The sequence below is a fragment of the Sus scrofa genome, chromosome 15 (assembly GCF_000003025.6).
Source record: "Sus scrofa isolate TJ Tabasco breed Duroc chromosome 15, Sscrofa11.1, whole genome shotgun sequence".
Taxonomy (NCBI): Eukaryota; Metazoa; Chordata; class Mammalia; order Artiodactyla; family Suidae; genus Sus; species Sus scrofa.
Window position 1 is genome coordinate 131,977,780 of NC_010457.5, and position 19,621 is coordinate 131,997,400.

The window sequence follows — 19,621 nt, forward strand, 5'->3', positions numbered from 1 at the left end:
CCCAGAGGGGACGCTTCAGTGGAAGCAGTGTGTTTCCACCCTGCCTCGTTCCTGCCCAGGTAACCGTGTCCAAAAGTCGGCCACTTTATCAGAGCTGGGCACCCAATCCGGGCGCTCCCAGGGTTGATAATGATGGATTAAATTTTTGAGAAGACGCCTCTCCCCGGTGGCCTCTTCCAGTTTGACTGCGTGTCGCCACCCTAACCCTAGGTTTGTCATGCCGTGGTCCTAACCAAATCAGGGTCCAAACCGTGGGGCCCATCTTTTGCTGGGGTTTTAGATGATTTTATATTATCAAGAATCTAGTGGTAAGTATTAAGAAACTTCTTCCTCAGAGCACAAGAGGCAGAGTTTTGTATCCTAAAATTACACGAGGAATATATGATTGTGTGTAGCTGGGAGATATATAACAACTTAGCAGTGAATGGAGCAGAACAAAAACCCCTTCCCTCCTCCACGCTCACCCCATCTCCCTTCGTCCATAAGTGGCGTTGCTGACCACATTTCATGGGCATCCTCCAGACCCTTTTTGCTTTGTTTTGTTTTTTAGGGCCGCACTCACGGCATATAGAGGTTCCCAGGCTAGTGATTGAATCGGAGCTGCAGCTGCCAGCCTACACCACAGCCACAGCAACGCTGGATCCTTAACCCACTGAGCAAGGCCAGGGATTGAACCCACACCTTCATGGTTATTAGTTAGATTCATTTCTGATGCGCCACAATGGGAGCTTCCAGACCTTTAAAAATTATACATATTTGAGATTCAGTTATACATCATTCTGCAACTGTCTCTTTTAAATTATTGGTCTATTTTTGAGTCTTTCACATCTATTTAACATACTTATATTCCCCTAACTTTTAGAATTGTAATTTGAGATCAGTGTGGGGCCTTTGACCGTTCCTCTGGCAGACATTGTCAGTTTTCTGCCGTCTCTAATGATGCAGCATCTTGGTGTGTCACAAATTGCACTGGAAAGCACCTTGGAATGGCTCTCTCTTCTCAGCCTCCTCTTTGCACTGGGCGAGCATGAATGCACAGACAATCTCGAGGTGAAAATCCGAGCACAGTGCGCCCACACACACACACATACACACACACCCCGCCCTGGGTGAGTCCCAAGTCCCACCCAGGGGCACCCCTGGGTTTGTGATTCATTGGATGGGAAAGGTTCCATTTAAATGCATCTTTATTGGAAAACCGGCTCAGTTGGGAGTTAACTCTCCCTTTTTTTCAACAATTCCCAGGAGGCCCTATTGGAAATAGACATTGTAACACTTCCAGGTGTGATGGCATTCGGTATATCAGAGACCCAGGACATGTGGCTCTTAGGAGGCATCTGCTTCCAGAATCAACCATCGTTGTGAGCCATAAAAACTTGCAGGCCATAGCGGGTGTAGTGGCCGTGACCCTTTTGGGGGATGGCCTCTTGCAGTTGTTCAGGAAGCCTGGCGGTGGCACTGTCCTGCTAAGGAGGCGTCTTCCTGGAGCGTCCTGTTCCGTGGACCGGTCCACATCTGCAGAGCTTGTGTCCGCACTAGGTGGTTTTCCTTCTTTTCTTTTTTTCTTTCTTTGTCTTTTTGCCTTTTCTAGGGCCGCTTCCTGCCTCATATGGAGGTTCCCAGGCTGGGAGTCTAATCGGAGCTGTAGCCACCGGCCTACACCAGAGCCACAGCAACACGGGATCTGAGCCTTGTCTGCAACCTACACCCCAGCTCACGGCAACACCAGATCTTAACCCACTGAGCAAGCGCAGGGACCGAACCCGCAACCTCATGGTTCCTAGTCGGATTCGTTAACCACTGTGCCACGACAGGAACTCCCAGTGTTTTTCTTAAGGCTTGGCAGACAAAACACCTTCCCACTGCATCCGTGGCAGCCTTTCTGGGCCCGGGGCCCTGTGTGTGGAGGACCCGCACACCCCGCTTCCGGTCCCCGCTACACCTCGCCCGGGTCCCCCGTGCTGTGAGGACTGAGCGCCTTGCTCTCAACCTGTCGGTAGGCCTGTGATTGGCAGAGGGGGACTCTGCCCTTAGCCCAGACCTTTCCCCTGACCTCCACACCTGGCCTCCTGGCCTTCTTGTCCCCATGGATGTCTGACCCGCATGTCACATTTTCTGTGTCCAAGTCGGGGCTCCTCTTTTCCTCCCCCCGGATGATTTCCCGCCTGTATTTCTGTCTTGGGAATGAGGCCGAGGGAAGCCCGGGGGCACCCAGGGCTCTTCCTGGTCCTCTGCCCTGCACTCAGGCGGCCTGGGGATCCCAGGGGCTTCCTCCCTCCTGCCCTCGGCTCTCTTGCTTTGTCTGCTCAGGTTCTCCTATTTCCCTCCTGGCTTAAAGCCACTTTTCCCAGCTGATCTCAGCCTCAAGGTGCTGGGCTTTCTCATGGCTCCTTCACACGGGAGCTGGAGTCACCTTTCTGGTGTGTTATCTGTTCGTGCCCTCCGGTTTTAGGAGGCATTCAGGCCCTTGCAGGAATCCGGTCATATTACTCCCTTGCTTAATACCCGTCACTGCTTCTGGTCCAAAGTGCTCGGCCTAGAGCCCCCAGCCCTCCGTGATCTGTCTCTCCAGGCCGGGCTGGGCACAGAAACCCAGAGAAGGCCCAGCCCCAGGCGCTCTGACCCCTGCAGGCCACAGTGGTGAAGCAAGGCCCAGTCCCCTGGGGGGCAGAGAGGCGTCTTGGAACTTGCCAGCACAGCCAGGCCCTCGGGCACATCTCCTTCCCCTCTTGCGTCACAACCCTCCCTGTGGCAGACGTGGCCACAGCGCCTCTCTCCTCTTGGCGCGGGGGCCTGCCGTTGGCCCCTGTCCCGTGGCTGGCACACAGTTCCTCGTGTGTCCCGTCTTACTTAACCCCTCCTGGGGATCAGCCGGCCGGGGTCCTGCCCTCGCCGTTCACCTGCTCTCCTGCAGCCCCCGCGCACCTGGGCTCAGTGTTAGTCCCACATGTGCAGCGCTGGGGAGGAAGGGCTGTGGCACATGGGCCTCGTCTGGTTGGTTTTCAGCCCCAAACGGTGCCTTCCTGCCACCCTGGAGCTCGGTTGTTCCTTTCTGACCCTCCCCAGGCTGCACACAGCTGCAGTTTCCAAAGTATTTGCCTAGAAGCTAATTCCATAGGATGTCCTTGTCCCCAAACAAACCCTTGATGTGCGAAGTTTGAGACTCGCTGTTGACCGAGGTGCGCGACACCCAGCAGAAGTCCCAGGACTGCTGACCCCCCGTCTAAACCAGGAAACCCTCCAGTTGCTTGCGACTAAGGGCCAGTTTTCATCATGTCACACCTCATGCCAACTTCTCTAAGCATACTTCCTGATGTCATGCATCATTAGCAAAGCCTCTCCTCCTGCTATTGTCGCCAGGAGCTGTCCTAGGCTCTTGTAGCCTCATTAACTACCTCCCACACACACACACCGTGACCTCTGAGGGCCAGGCTCAGGTTCCTCACCTGTAGCTGAGAAGTGGTGGAGACATATTCTGCCATTTCACGCTTGGCTTAGAAATGTATTTCTCCCGCACCCGTGGGTTCCAGAGAGCCTTGCCCTGAACCTGGCCCAGCGTAGGTGCTCGACGGCCAATTGAAGGGTTAATACATGCGATGCTCTGTTATCTTCTCCTTGTGCCTTGAAAAGGCTGCCGAAGGTTCCTGCTGTGCTTCCGCAGCTGGGAAGCCACCACTTGTCACACACGTCTGCTGTGGCTGGGAGCCCCTGCTTCCTCCTGGTGCCCCAGGCCCTGGCGCCTTTCCTTGAGCGCCCAACATAAAGTCACACGGCGCCCACTTGGGCTGCAGGCAGGGCCTCCTGAGCAAGGGGATCCTCCCTGGGCCTGTCCGTCCTGACCCAGAATCCACTGTGAGCTCGAGGGGGAGATGATTCCAGCTCATGAGGATTTTCAGTCCTCTCCCAGCTTTTTCTTCTAGAGCGTGTCTTTCTTGGCCAGACTTTTGAGCTGTGTCCACACTGCCCATACACAGCAGGACCTGCGGGTGGTGGCAGTGACCTTCTGAAATCTAGTCCAAAGTAAAGATTGTTCAGCAGATCAGAGCAGCCCCCTTCGTGTTCCAAGGTTCTTCTTAACACCTCCACATCGGGGGAAGGGAGCGGTAGCTGTCGCCTGCCCTGAGTTCTCCATTCCGTGGACCAGTTAATACCTGGATGTCAATGTGAAGGTCAGTTTCATGACGTAAGCTCAGAACTCCTCAGCTCCAGCGTCTCCGTGGAGCGGGGAGCTCTGTGTGGATAGGCGGGAGGGAGCAGAAGCCACGCTGGCTTTGACGCGCTCTCGCTGGCACCTGCCCCCTGGTACTAACACTGCCACCGTCTTGCAGATGAGGCACAGAGAGTTATTTGGTCATTGATTCTCCCCACCGGATTGCAAGCTCTCTGAGAAGGGGGCTTTTGCCTTGCTGGCCAAGTATCAACAGTGCCTAGCAGAGACCTGTTAGAGGGTGGGCAGCCAGTAAGTACTTACCGAATGAAATACTGCAGCCTCCCCCTCTGCTTGGCCACTCTTCCTGCAGTTCATCCTGCCTTTTTTTTTTTTTTTTTTCAAAATACAAATATTTTGGTTGAATAATAAATCTCAATAGTGTTTCACATACTGTGCCTTTTCATGAAAGGGTCTGTTATTAGTGCTTTTCAATTCATTTCTTCACTGGGTAAATAGAATGCTTTAGAATTTAGCAGGAGAGAGAATCAGTGTTTTAAAAGGTAGAAAACATTTTCTTCTTATCTGTTTTATAACTAAGTTTATTTGTGTTTTTTTTAGATTCCTCCTATAAGTTATATGATATGGTATTTGTCTTTGTCTGACTTACTTCATGTAGTATAGTAATCTCTAAATCCACCATGTTGCTGCAGAAGGCATTATTTCGTTTGTCATGGCTGAGTAACCTTCCTGTGTGTGTGTGTGTGTGTGTGTGTGTGTGTGTGTGTGTGTGTGTGTGTCTCACATCTGTCAGTGGACACTAAGGCTGCCTCCATGTCTTGGCTATTGTAAATAGTGCCACTATAAGCATTGGGGTACATGTATGTATCTTTTTTTCTTTTCCTTTTTTTTTTTTTTAATTTTATGGCCACACCCCCAGCATTTCTAAGTTCCCAGGCCAGGGACTGAGTCTGAACCACAGCTGCGACCTATACCCCAGCTGTGGCCATGTGGGATCCTTTAACCCACTGCGTCACCAGCCCTGGATCAAACCTGTGCCTCAGCAGTGACCCGAGCCGCTGCATTCGGGATTCTTTACCCCCTGGCCCACGGCAAGAACTCCCTCTTGTATTTTTCTGAATTAGGGTTTTTGTCTCTTCCAGATATATGCCCAGGAGTGGGATTGCTGGAACATATGGCACCTCTGTTTTTAGTTTTTGTAGGTTTTTTGGCCACACCCATGGCAGGTAGAAGCTCCCCAGCCAGGGGTAAATCCCACATCACAGCAACAACTCCAGCCAATGCAGTGACAACACTGGGTCTTCAATGCTGCACCACAAGGGAATGCCTTATTTTTAGTTTTTTAAGGAACCTCCATTCTGGGAAACATTTTCTTAACTATGAAAAGGGGTGTGTGTGTGCATGTAAATGAATTTTATTTGTGGAAATATGAATTAGCCAATACCACTAATTTTAAAATACTCTTCTGGTGTTCCCTGGCGACCTAGCATGTTAAGGATCTGGCATTGTCCCTACAGTGGCTCGGATTACTGCTGTGCCATGGGTTCAGTCCCTGGCCCAGCACCTCCCGCATGGGCCATTCACAGCCTTTGGTTGTTCCTCTATTTTATTTTATTTTTATTTTTTAAAATTTTTATTTTATTTTTATTTTTTTATTTATTTGTTTAAATTACTTAAGGGATTTATCACACCTGTACTTGTACAATGTTGTCACAATCCAATTTCACAGGATTTCCATCCCACACCCCAAGCACCCCCCCCCCCAACCTGTCTCCTCCGGAGACCAAAAGTTTTTCAAAGTCTGGGAGTCAGCATCTGTTCTGCAAAGAAGTTCCGTCTGTCCTTTTTTTCAGATTCCACATGTCAGTGAAAGCATTTGATGTTGGTGTCTCATTGCATGGCTGACTTCACTTAGCATGATAATTTCTAGGTCCATCTATGTTGCTAAGTTTGTTCCTCTATTTTAGTTACACGCTTGATACCGCGCTGCCCATAATGGCAAAAACAAAACAAGAGAACAATAAACGGGACGGTGTGAATGCCCATAAAGTAGTCAGGGGTTTGACCCATAGGCAGGCCTGAAGGGAGGGAGTGGGAGGGGGATGGTGAATTTTTTCTATAACCATCTCTGTAGCATTTGACTTGGTACAAAGTGCATGTGTTATTTTTATACTCAGAGATAAAATGTTAATAAAGAAGAAAACCAGGATAATAAACTGGTTTTCATTGCTTTCGTTCTTTACGATGTCTTTGACTCGGCAGCTTTACGTTCCTCTGGGAGTTTGGTTAGGGCGAACCCACCCGCTTTTTTATAGGGTGCTCCTTGGAGGGACAAGGAGCGACAAGCCAGAGCTGCATGCCTTGGGAAGTTCATCGATAGTGTATTACTCACCTTGGGCTCGGGCTGACTTTCAGATGACATGTGATTATGGTCGAGAAGCCCATGGATGAAAAACTTTGCAGATCTGTTGGTTTCGCGCCATTACAGTGGTCTGGGACTAATGCGATGCTCTCCAAGCTTAATAATCTCTTTTCTTCTGTCCTCTTCCCCTTCAGGCTTCAACCATGCTAAGAGCCTCCTTGGCACCTGTGTAAGTAATTGTTCTTAGGATTTGTTTGTTTGTTTGTCCTTTTTTTTTTTTTTTTTAGGGCTGCACCCAAGGCATATGGAGGTTCCCAGGCTAGGGGTCCAATCACAGCTGTAGCCACTGGCCTACACCACAGCCACAGCAATGCCAGATCTGAGCCGCATCTGCAGCCTACACCAGAGCTCATGGCAACACCGGATCCTTAACCCATAGGGGATCGAACCTGTGTCCTCATGGATGCTAGTTAGTTTCATCTCTGCTGAGCCACAGGTGGGAACTCCCAGGAATTGTTACTAAGGCGAATAGCTATGGGTTAAACTGAATTCAAAGTAGATTTAATAAATGTTCATCTTGGAGTTCCCTTGTGGCACAGCAGGTTAAGGATCCAGTGTTGTCACTGCAGGGGTTCAGGTTGCTGCCATGGCACAAGTTCAGTCCCTGGCCTGGGAGCTTCCACATGCCGCACGTGTCACCAAAAAAATTTTTTAAATAGAAAAATAAGTGTTCATCTTAACCACGTAGCTTAGATGTATTCCTTTGATTAGCTAGAGCTGCAAGCGGGTCTTCAAGGAAATACTAATAATTATAAGAAAGCCTAGAAGTGTCTTTTAAAGTTAATTCTGTGTATATTGCTGAGGTAATATGAACTAGAAAACATCGTTGAATTGTTCCTATAATCGCCTGTAGAAATCTACTCGATTGCAGTCATGGGGCAGTCAGCAGAGCGTTGCAGTGTCTACATTTTATGTTCCCTGCTGATGCCCTGTGACCGGGGCCATGGGATGGCTTTGTTTACTCTCGCACCTTCCCATCCAAGTCAGCGGGCTTGTCGCCCACGGGGGATGACCGGTGCCCGGGAACTTCATCAGACCGGTGTGTTGCAGGAGCGGGGAAGTTGAGAACCCGCGCTGGGGACCTTGAGGACTGGGGTGGGTGCTGAGCCAGCCTCCCGTGGCGGGGCTGGGTACTGCGAGATTACTGCGGTCCGTACAACCGTCCCTCTCCCTCGGTCCAGCCAGAGTCTGACATTGACCGAGCCCTTGGTTCTCTTCTGATGGAGGCTGTGTGATGAAGCGCTTATGAGCACAGGCTGTCGGGGCTCTGTGACCTTGGACCATGTTTATAACCTCTCTGTGCCTCAGTTCCCTCATGGGCAATGGGAGAGTGGCTGGACCACAGAAACGCGGGGTTGCTGAGCAACCTAGCTGGTAACGTTGCCCTTGCTGGCAAGTAAATCTGGCCCCAATATGACCATTCTGCCTCCTTCCAATAGAAGCTCCCCCACTGTAGAATATTATTGAACTTGGCTTTACAAATGGAACTTTTTTGGTCTAGAAAAAGAGCCTTGTTTGAATTTTAAATCAATTTTCTTTTCATTCGGAGATCATTTCAGAGTTGCAAAAATAGTACAAAGCATTGCCATATACCCTTCACCCGGGTTCCCGAGTTACGCTTTTACACAAGCTCAGTTCAGTGATCGAAATCAGAAAATTAATGCTGAATCGGTAACAATGGTCTAATCTGCCGGCCTTATTCACATTTTTGTTCCATCCCGTCCTTTCTCTGGTCCCAGATTCAATCCAGAATCACGTATTAGTCTTCTCATGTCTCAGTTTCCTTTCATTTGTCGTCATTCTTCTGGCTTCGTCTTTCGTGGCCTTGATACTTTCAAAGACTACTGGCCCGTTATTGATCATTGGAATTAATTAATTTTTAAACTCACAATAGTATCTGCCTCAGGAAAAAAAAAAGTCAAGATAATCAATGTGCCGTGTAGTGGGTTTACCATTAGCTGCATAAAATAGAAGACGCTCCTTTTTGGAAATACTTCCTGAGACCCCCTTCAGTGCCCTCTTTGCTGGCTTTTTCCTCCAAGCCTTATAAGAAGTTCTCATTCTGCCATTTAAAAACTAGCATTAAGAAAACTAACATGGGAGTTCCCATCGTGGCTCAGCAGTTAACGAACCAGACTAATATCCATGAAGACTTGGGTTCCATCCCCAGCCTCACTCAGTGGGTTAAGAATCGGGCCTTGCCGCGAGCTGTGGTGTAGGTTGCAGATGCGGTTCGGATCCCACGTGGCTGTGATGCAGACCGGCAGCTGCAGCTCTAACTTGACCTCTAGGCTGGGAACCTCCATATGCCGTGGGTGTGCCCCCCCCAAAAAAAAAGCAAAAAAACTAACATGTAGTTTTGTCCTATAATAATTTAAGTAATACATGAGCATTATAGAAAACATGAATCTATAGAAACATACAAAGAAGGAAACGTAAGCCAAATCCCACCTCCCGGAGGCATGATCTCAGTTTTTTTTTGTGTGTGTGTTTTTTTTTTTTTTGGTCTTTTTGCTATTTCTTTGGGCTGCTCCCGCGGCATATGGAGGTTCCCAGGCTAGGGGTCCAATCGGAGCTGTAGCCACCGGCCTACACCAGAGCCACAGCAACGCAGGATCTGAGCCACGTCTGCGACCTACACCACAGCTCACGGCAACACCGGATCCTTAACCCACTGAGCAAGGGCAGGGACCGAACCCGCAACCTCATGGTTCTTAGTCGGATTCGTTAACCACTGCGCCACGACGGGAACTCCTGATCTCAGTTTTTATTCCACCCGTGAAAACGGAGGAAACCCTTCATCCAGTGCTTCGTGAATCCACATTTAAGATGGTACCAGGAGAAGTAGTAGTCTCTGCACAGTTTTAGAAGAATCATATTTTATTTTGGTTTTTGTTCCTTAATTTTTTGCATTTTGAAGAAATTACAGGTTCACAAGAAATTGAGTCCCTCGGCGTCTCCCCAGTGGTGGCATCTTATCTGACCGTCTGCAGTGTCCAAACGCGGGCCTTGACACTGACACAGTACAGGCCGCTTTCAGTTTTAGATTCTTCCCCCTCTCCCGCCTCCTTGTGTTTAACAAGAGAACAAAACAAAATGGGAAGATGCTTATTTTAGTGGCAAGGCATCCGAGGGTTCCTTTAGTTTCTGGCCATCCAAAGGCAGGTGTCTGGGCCGCGTAGCTCTCTGAACAGAGCTCTCTCTTCATTGAAACCTGCCTTCCCCTGAGGTCCAACTTGGGGTCCCCGGGAACAGGATTGTCCTATGTGCTGCCCGTCTCCCTGGCCTGTCCCCACGGCCGCTCCCTGACCACACCCTTCCACCTGCCGGAGGATGGACTGGACGCCACCTCTTCACAGCTGCTTTCTGTCCCCGGGTCTGTCCTTCACATCCCCGAGGCTGTTTCCTCAGGCCTGAGGGACAGTGGCTCCAGGTTCTTGGGGACGCCTGGGGTCCTGCTGACGCTAATAGGCTCTGGGCTTTGCTCACGATTCTAAATAGAAGTTTGGTGGAAAGTTATGCCTCCAAGGTGATGTCATGCCCACCTGGGGAACCCTGGCCTAGTGTGAAGGCGCTGGGCTCTAACCCATTAGGCAGAGACTCCTTGTTTGCAGGAAAGCATTCTATCAACCCTGGTACCTAGAGCGGAAGAGGCAGGGCTGAGCCCATGAAGCTGGGGTGGGAGCCTGGAACCCAGCCCTCTCCGTGGAGGCCTGGAGCTCATGGCAGCAGCACAGAGAGACCAATGGCCACGGCCTGTCCAGTCTGTCAGAGCAGCTCTAGATGGGACGTCGTGATACTCAGGAGGCATAATGAACATACCCTTTGGCTCTTTTCTTGCTCTTTGAACCTGTGTTGCTGAGAAGGAAGCTGAAGGATGTCCCATTACTGCCCTCCTTGGATTATGAGAAACTGAAGAAGGATTTGATTTGGGGGAGTGACCGCTTGAAAGCCTTCTTGTTGCAGGCTCTGCGCTGGGTATGTACCCTTTTCTTGAAGTTTTGTTTTGTTTTGTTTTTTAAAGACCATGCTGGTTTTCTTGGCTGGCTACCTTGCTTGTATCTTTTAACCCATCTTCTCAAAATCTTTCCTGCTGCTGCCTGCTGACACCAAGAGCTAAAATGAAAAGCAGCTTCTGAAGATCGCTGTGGTCTCTTTTTAAAAACTCCTGCGCTGGAGTTCTCCTGTGGCACAGCGATTAAGGCTCTGGTGTTGTCATTGCAGGGGCTCAGGGTCGCCGCTGTGGCACAGGTTCGACTCCTGGCCCCGGACACTCCCACATGCTGCAGGCACGGCACAGCGCCCGTCCTCAACAAAAAAATCTCCTATGCTGACGTCACATTTGCCATTGCCTTCACTCGATCATTTGATATATGCAGTTTCAGGGCCCCAGAGTCAGCCCTGGCCACCTGGCCCTTGCCTGGTCAGGAGCCACACTCACAGCTGGTGGCATTGGTGTGTTAGCGCACAGGGTCACTCTCACTATGCCTCCGAGAGACCTCTGCTGGGTCTGGGTCTTACCACGCAGGCACACGAGCCGACATCAAGGCTAAAATAAAGCCTAGTCTAAATGGTGGCTTTTCTCCCCAGTCTTAATTTTTTTTTTTTTTTTGTCTTTTCTATGGCTGCACCCCTGGCATATGGAGGTTCCCAGGCTAGGGGTCCAATCGAAGCTGTAGGTGCCAGCCTACGCCACAGCCATAGCAACGTGGGATCTGAGCCGCATCTGCGACCTACACTACAGCTCACGGCAATGTTGGATCCTTAACCCACCGAGCGCGGCCAGGGATCGAACCCGCAACCTCATGGATCTTAGTCAGGTTTGCTAACCACCGAGCCACGACAGGAACTCCCCTAGTCTTCATATTCATCGCAGTTAAGTCAGTTGTTCTCAAGCTTTTTGCTTTCAGACCTATGACACTGTCACAAATTACTCAGGAGCCCAAAGAGCTTTTGTTTATGTGAATTTTATCTACCAAAATTTACAGTGTTAGAACTTAAAACAGAAAATGTAAAATATGGAGTTCCCTTTGTGGCGAAGTGAAAACGAATCCAAGTAGTATCCGTATCCGCTCTGGGGGCCTGGCCCTCGTGCACCGCCCTCGCAGCCTGCCCCGTGCCCTCCCCGTTGAGGGCCGCACAGGTACCCCCTGTAGTGTCGCCCATCCCTCAGCCAGACCCCGTGTCCCGTGCGCCACCCTGCTCACCTTCCCCCGTACTGCCCAGGAGCCTGCTCATCCTTCAGGGGCCAGCTCTTGAGCCACTTCCAGCAGCAAACCCCTCTCCAGGCATTGGTCTGCTCACTCCCAACCAAGCCGTTCTCCACCTCCCTGCTCTGGAGACGGCCAGCCTGTAGGCTGACTCCCACATCGCCCGTTAGGAAGCGCACTGTGGTATTCCGTTCATCGTGTTTGGTGAAGCGCATGCGGGCTGCGAGGGCTGCACAAAGCGGCCGTGGGAGCGTTTTCCTTCGTGCTCACGCTCAGGTCTTGTTGCTCTTGCTTTTCTTCCTTCTAGCGCTTGACAACCTCCCACCCTGGAGAGCAGAGGGAGACGGTCCTGCAGGCCTACATCAGCAATGACCTCTTGGATTGTCACAGCCACGGCCAGGTCGGTGAGCCGGGCCAGCGCCCAGCCGGGGCCTTCATTGCTGGGGAAGCTTCTGAGAAGGGGAGGCTTCCTTTCAATGCGTGTGTTCAGCATAGGGACTGGAAATCAGCCTGGGCCTTCTGTCAGCTTCTGAAATCTGCTCTTCATCTTGGACCTGGGCCTACTTTTCACTTGTAATGAGCGTCCGGAACAAGTCAGTACTGCTTGATTCAACTCTGGACTCTTCTCTGCCAATTTTCCTTTTTTCAAATTCCCCTCTTTCCCTCACCCCACTGCTCACCACAAGTCCCAAAAACTCAGCATGACTTAGGATCGGCAAAGTGGGTAAGCAGATTCAAATTTTTTTTTTTTTCCCATCTGGACCTGACTTTAAAACTGTCTTCAACACTGTTTGTATATAGTTTGGACCAGATAGGGTTTTTTGTTTGTCTTTTGTCTTTTTAGGGCTGTACCCACAGCATATGGAGGTTCCCAGGCTAGGGGTCTCATCAGAGCTGTAGCCGCTGGCCTACGCCAGAGCCACAGCAACACTGGATCCGAGCTGCATCTGCAACCTACACCACAGCTCACGGCAACGCCAGATCCTTAACCCACTGAGCGAGGCCAGGGATCAAACCCGCAACCTCATGGTTGCTAGTCGGATTTGTTTCAGCTGTGCCACGACGGGAACTCCCCAGATAGGTTTAATGATGCAGTGAGAAAAGCATGGGATTTGGAGGTTTCAAATCTCTGCCCCCCATCATTGGCCAGGCAACACCGCTATGCAAGTTTCTTTGTCTCAGGGAGCCTTCCCACTGCCGAGAAGGGACCATCGCCTGCCGGTGAGGTGGTTGGGACCATTGGGAGTGGTTCTGTGTGGGAGAACTTGACCCAGGGACCCGTGCAGAGCAGTCTACACCTTCTCTTGCCTCTTACCTGTTCTTAGCACCTGTTATTAGACCACAGGAGAGTCGAGAGCTTGAATGTGGCTAGAGCAGATACGACGTCTCATTATTTCAGCTGAATCTCTGTCCAAAATGCCCTGGAAACTTCATCTCCCAACTGTTAAGCTCACAGTGGGCACTGAGTGGACTATCACCATGTCTTAGGATCGCTGATGAAACAGCCCCCGAGAAAGCTCGTCACATGTGGTCTATTGTGCCCACGGGCAGGGTTTTGAGTTTAATCTTTGTATGTGGTCTTATTTTTCCGATGAAAGAGTTGTGTTAAGTTTCAAAAATAGCCTCTCCCATTCTCGACCTATTTCCTTTTACTGTTGGTGTTTGTAATGGCCTTGAAACCAGCCTATAAGGCATGAAGCAACCGAAAGATATACTGTCATGACTTACAAAATCGTATTCAAGAAGTGATTTCAATGCTGATTCTTTCTGAACTATCATATTTCCTTGAGTCTTAGATGCAGCCCCGCCCACCCCAGTTTCAGCATCTCCAAAATTGGAGTGTGTCTAATAGTTGATGGCCTGTTACAGTTTACTTGGCAGTGCTTTTTTCTTTCTTGGTGGTACATTAAAAAAATGGGTCCTCTAATGAAAGGTGTTTTAGGTTTCATGATATATATTTGCCAAAATGCTATAATCTTTATAGCCACTGAAGTTGTCCTTTCTTCCTCAAGTCTTTTTTGGGCCACCCCTGCAGCATGCAGCATGCAATCCTGGGCCAGGGATTGAACCTGAGCCACAACAGTGACAACACCGGAGCCTTTAATGCTAGGCCCCCTGGGGACTCCCTCAAGTCATTAGTTTTAATTGCGATGGCTTAAAAAAAAAAAAAAAGGAATGATCTGGAGTTATCTTAAGATGTCAGGGAATCTGCAGGGCAAGAAAACTCCATGGGAATCATGGCTGCTGTGTCACCTCAACACCAAAATTAATTGGCCGATGCATCTGTACCCCGTGTTTTGTTTCTCCATCCATCCAGCAATGGACACTCAGGTTGCCTCTCCCCTTTGGCTGCTATGAATAAGGCTGCACTGAACATGGCTGCACACATCCTGGCTTCTGTCTTCATCAGTTCCTTGCTCCTTTTATAGTGTCCCCACTTGCATATGTGCCCTGAGGAACATAGGCTTTGATGGAAGGGTGCATTGGACGCATCACAGAATTGCTGGACTATAGTCAGACGTAGCTTCCCTGTCCCCTCTGGGGATGTCAGTAGTCAAAGCCAGGAGTGCGTTCTGGGCGACAGGGCATCTGGCAGGTTTGAAAGGTCAGTCAGGGACTGGTTATCTGGCAGGAATATATATGCCAAGGGGAATGGGGAGCTGCTCTGTGCTTTTGTTTTGTCTTGTTTGTTTTGGCCGCCCCGCAGCATGTGGAGTCCCAGTGCCAGGGCCATGGTTGTGACCTACGCCGCTACTATGGCAACTCTGGATCCTTAACCTACTGTGCCGGGCCAGGGATCAAACCTTTGTCCCAGAGCTCCAGAGAAGAGCCACCGATCCTGTTGCACCACAGCAGGAACTACTGTACTTTCGGTTTTTAAGCTCCGCTGGTTTCCTTTTTTTTTTTTTTTTTTTTTTTTTTTGCTTTTTAGGGCTGAACATGCAGCATATGGAGGTTCCCAGGCCAGGGGTAGAATCGGAGCTGTGGCTGCCGGCCTATACCACAGCCATGGCAACGTGGGATCCTTAACCCACTGAGCGAGGCCAGGGATCAAACCCGCATCTTCATGGATACTAGTCGGGTTCTTAACCCACTGAGCCACAGCAGGAACTCCCCCGGTCTACTTCTAGTTCTCAGGAGTTGGTCCCACAAGAACTTCTGCAGATTGTCCACAGCGGGTTCACACTGCAGAGTTTGGCAGGGGAACTGGAACTCGCTCAGCACCTGGGCAAGAGTGTGCAGGCACACAAGGGTCGGGGCCCACCTCACCTGGATATTTTGTTCTCTGTTTGAAAACATGTTGCCTGGCGCACTGCATGGGAACCAGGGCGGTGTTTGCCGAAACTGCACACTCTGTGTCCTAGCAAAGCCGCTCCTGAGTATAACACAACAGAACTGTGTCCATATGTTCAACTAAAAGATGTAGAAGATCGCTCACAGCAGCCCTATTGATAAGAACCAAAACGCTGGCCAGAACCCAAATGTCCATCAGGAGTAGAATGGACACAGTACCAGTGAGGTATTTGTAAAATGGGAGATACTGAGCAACGAGAAGGAACACGCAGTTTACACCAACACAACATTGAATGAAAACAGTCAGATGTAAAGGAAGACACACTGCATGATTTTATGTATTAAAAACATTTAAAGACAGGAGTTCCCGGGTGGCTCAGTGGATTAAGGGTATGGCGCTGTCGCTTCTGTGGCTTGGGTTCCATCCCTGGCCCAGGAACTTCTGCATGCTGAGGCCGTGGCCAAAAAAATCCATTTACTGTAGTTTTACTGTGGTCTTGGAGGGAGCGAAATTAGATGTGTGTGTGTGGGCGCAGCCCTTCTAACCTGGAAAACATCAGCAACAATACGAGCAGAGTGTTGTTGCCTTTGTGCCAGCCACCGTTTAGGCGCTTTGTTCATTAATTCTTATTCGGAAGTCTGAGCAACTGCTCTTTGCCAACTCTCACAAGAAAGCAGTTGGAAATCAAAACTCGCAGATGCAAAGGTTGTGGCTTTTGTCTGTTTCACCTCCTCGTAAACCCCCCGCAGAGGAGTCGCGCTTCCCTCACGTTCATTGTTTTCCTTCTTTTGATGCTTTTTTTTTCCCCCACAGAGAAGTGTCCTTCAGCTGCTAAACTCAAAGAGTGACGTGGTGCGACAGTACATGGCCAGGCTCATCAATGCGTTTGCATCTCTGGCAGAAGGTAAGAGGTTAGCTTTCCTTCAAAGAGAAGAGCGAGGCCTTAGGGATGTGCTTTTTCCCCAGGAAAACCGACATTCTTCCCCATGTTTCTTAGAGATGACACTGTTTCCTCAATTTATTACTGTTTCATCCATCTCAGTTCTTTTGCGAAAATTAGTTGCCGTCCTATTGTGGTGGTTTCTGTCAGAGCATATTTTAATGGCTTTGGAGTTTATTTTGTAGGCCTCTGGTTTTATGTTGCAAGCCCTCTGGTTTTGCAACATAGTACAGTTTGGATTGCTCTCAGGATAGCAGAAAATGACATTTTCTGTCATTTTCTACTGAAGGCAAAATAAGGTTGATGAAATAATTCAAGCTGATCCCAGGAAGCCCGGTGCCGTTTCCTTCAAAAGACTAAACCCCTTAAATGAAGAGGATTTGAAAACTCCAAAAATAACTTGCCACCATAACTGAATCCCAAATGATTTTCTAAAATGCTGTTATCTTTCATACACTCTAGTTTGTTTGAGTTTTTTTTTTTTAACATGGGTAAAGGGAGCTTTCAACTGTGCCTGTATGATCCTCCAAAAGGTTTTTCATTCGTTTGTTTCTTCTTCCATCCATTTAACAAACATTTTATGCTAAGACATTTAGGTGCCAAGGATCATTCATACAATACTGTTGAAATTTATGACTGAAATTAATATCATCGTATTGAGAGACAAATCCACGGCAGGCTAGTGACAATTCAAGGCTTCTAATAGGGTTTCCGGTACGGTTCCTGACTTCTTCTCCAGGCCATGGGTGTGACCAGAAAGCTCTATTGTTAAGACAAAGGGGCTCATAGCACACAGATTCATCACCCCCCTTTTCCTCGTGATGTGACCTTGGGGTTCAAGATCTCAAGAAAATAAAAGACAGTGCTCCCCACGAGAACACAGGGATGAGTCATATGTTTAGATGACAAGAAAGGTGGTTTTCTCTTCATCAGACAGTTGATTGAATAAAACCAACTTGCAGATGAAATATGCTTTAATCGGATCTTTAGAACATAAAATTACCCAAATTGTGTTATATGCAGAGTTTTTACAGAACGTGCTTTTGGAGCATGAGCTTAACACGAGCTACAGTCTGACACCTGCTCACCTCTGGTTATGTCCTTAGGTCGCCTCTACCTTGCCCAGAGCACAAAGGTGCTGCGGCTGCTGGAGGAAAGGCTGCGGGAGGAAGACAAGGACGTCATGACCCGGGAGAATGTTCTCGGGGCCTTGCAGAAGTTCAGCCTCAGGTGCTGACCGTGCAGTAGGTCATGGTGGCTCCTGTGAAATCAGCTTGGGGGTTTTTTTAGCCACTATTTTGTGCTTATTTGGTCCCAGGGACAATCCAGGAGGCAGGTGACATTTTTCAGGAAATACTGAGAAGAGGTTGGGTGACTTTTCAAAGTGGAGCTGGAAAACTGATGTCTAACCCGCTAAACCGTCCTGCTTCTGGCTGCTGCAGAGGGAGGAAGACGTCGTTTTATTTTTTGGCTGCGGTGTACAGTGCCTTGATGTGGGATCTCAGTTGCCAGGCCAAGGATTGAATCTGGGCCACAGCAGTGAAAGTGCTAAATCCTAACCACTAGACCACCAGGGAACTCCCCAGAGAGGAAGACATTTTTCAAGCACTGTTGTATTCTCCTAATCAACATTACTTTGTGCTGACCAGGTGGGAGAAGCTAGATTGTGTGTCTCAAGCCACCTGCAGGATTTAGAGAGAAACAGGGGAACAAAACCCTATAGAGGGAGTTCCCGTTGTGGAGCAGTGGAGACAAATGCGACTAGTATCCATGAGGATGTGGGTTTGATCCCTGGCCTCCTTCATTGAGTTAGGGATCCGGCATTGCTGTGAGCTGTGGTGTAGGTTGCGGACTCGGCTCAGATCACACGTGGCTGTGGCTGGCAGCTATAGATCCTGCTCAACCCCTAGCCTGGGAACTTCCATATGCCACGGGGGCAGCCCTTAAAAGCAAAAAACAAAAACCAAAAAACCCAAAAAACCAAACCCTTTAGCGCCTCAGCCTGCAAGTGCTCACGGTTCATTGTGGGACACGCACACAAGCGCGTCACAGTCGGTGGGGAGGTAGCTCTGCGGCAGTCGGGGGAGGAGCCCCCGTGTCCCAGTCTGCACATCTCAGCCACCCGCTGCCCTGTAGTCTCATCACAGCTCCGCTCATGACTTGGAACTGCTGCGCCTTAGAAATTTAAAAATCAGATGCCTCTTCTTGAACCAGATCCGGTGTTCGCCCTGACCTTTTTTTTTTTTTTTTTTTTTTTTTTAATTGACAGCTTTGTTAAGGTGTATTTTACAGACCACAGAATTTGCCCATCCGAAGTGTACAGGTCCGTGGTTTTTGGTATATTTACAGATGTGTACAGCTATCGCCAGAGTCTACTTTTAGATCATTGCCATCCCCCGAAAAGAAACTTCCTGCCTATTTGCAGTCAGTTTTTGTTCCTGCCTCTCACCCCCGGGAACTCCATCACTCTATTTTCTGTAGACTTACCTGTACTGATGCGTTCTTTTGTGACTGGCTTCTTTCACTTGGCATAGAGTTTTGGGGATGCATACAAGTGGCGAGGGTCGGTGCTTTGTTCGTTTGTATTTGCCAAACAGCATTTGCTTCCCGGGATAGCCCACATTTTACTCGTCCATTCACCAGTTGATGGAGATCTGGGTTTTGTTTTGTTTTTTTTTCCTACCTTTTGGTTATTACGCGTAATGCTGCTATGAACATTTGCGTTCAGGTCTTCAGGAGACGAGTTTCCTTTTCTCTTGGTTGGGTGTCTAGGAATGGAATTGCCGGGTCAGGTGTTAATTCTTCCAGCGTCCGTGTTCCTTCCTGGTCACCTCACTTTCTCTTTGACGATTAAGATTTTTAGCGTCCCGAGTCCTTAACTTTTTCTGTCAATCCACTTGTGAACACAGTTTGCTCCTGTCAGATGGGGTTAACATTTGACTGACTCACCCTCGTCACCTAAAGCTTGAAAAGTGACATATTCTCTAAGTGTGTATATGTTTCAGGTGGGAACGCTGTAGGTAATTCCTGCTAATTGCCAGTTCCCTGCTGATGAAAATTTCTTGTTCTCCCTGCATGGATTGAAAAGAACTATAAATAGGAGTTTCCTGGTGGCTGAGTGGGTTAAGGATTCGACATTATCACTGCTGTGGTTCGGGTTTGATCCCTGGCCCTGGAACGTCCACGTGCTTCGGGCTCAGTCAAAAAAAAGAAAGAAAAAAGAAAAGAACTATATATAATATCCAAAGTTATTACCTCCTTCCTATTTCTCTTTATAAAGATGATTCAGTTTGACGCTGACTGTATTGAGAAAATTTTTAGAAACATAATAGCTATAGTGAAGTAACTGGTGAGATAGGAAAATACTTCTGCCTAATAATGCAGATATTTATCGCCAGTTTTTCTTTTCTTCAAACAGTAGTTTAAGCTGCTCTGTTCCGGAAATGTGCCCAAGGATTCTGCCGTATTCCAGGGTCTCTCTGATGAATGTAGAAAGTAGCTAGTCTCATCTGAAGAGGGCGGCCTTCACTGTGCTCTAATCAATTACACCGAGCAGAGCAGACGGGTGTAGCGAGTGCGGAGAATG

At 48.9% G+C, this 19,621-nt stretch overlaps 1 protein-coding gene across 7 annotated transcripts in view; it reads left to right on the forward strand.

The window, feature by feature from the left end:
- The window catches only part of ARMC9 (armadillo repeat containing 9), a 172,707-nt gene that overhangs the window by 49,138 nt on the left and 103,948 nt on the right, over positions 1-19,621 (forward strand). For all 7 annotated transcript variants that reach the window (XM_021074827.1, XM_013984568.2, XM_021074826.1 and 4 more), the window contains 5 exons: positions 6,725-6,759; positions 10,457-10,568; positions 12,108-12,200; positions 15,909-15,999; positions 17,142-17,265. In XM_021074827.1, coding sequence (XP_020930486.1) covers positions 6,725-6,759; positions 10,457-10,568; positions 12,108-12,200; positions 15,909-15,999; positions 17,142-17,265 — 455 coding nt within the window. The remainder of the gene's footprint in view (positions 1-6,724; positions 6,760-10,456; positions 10,569-12,107; positions 12,201-15,908; positions 16,000-17,141; positions 17,266-19,621) is intronic.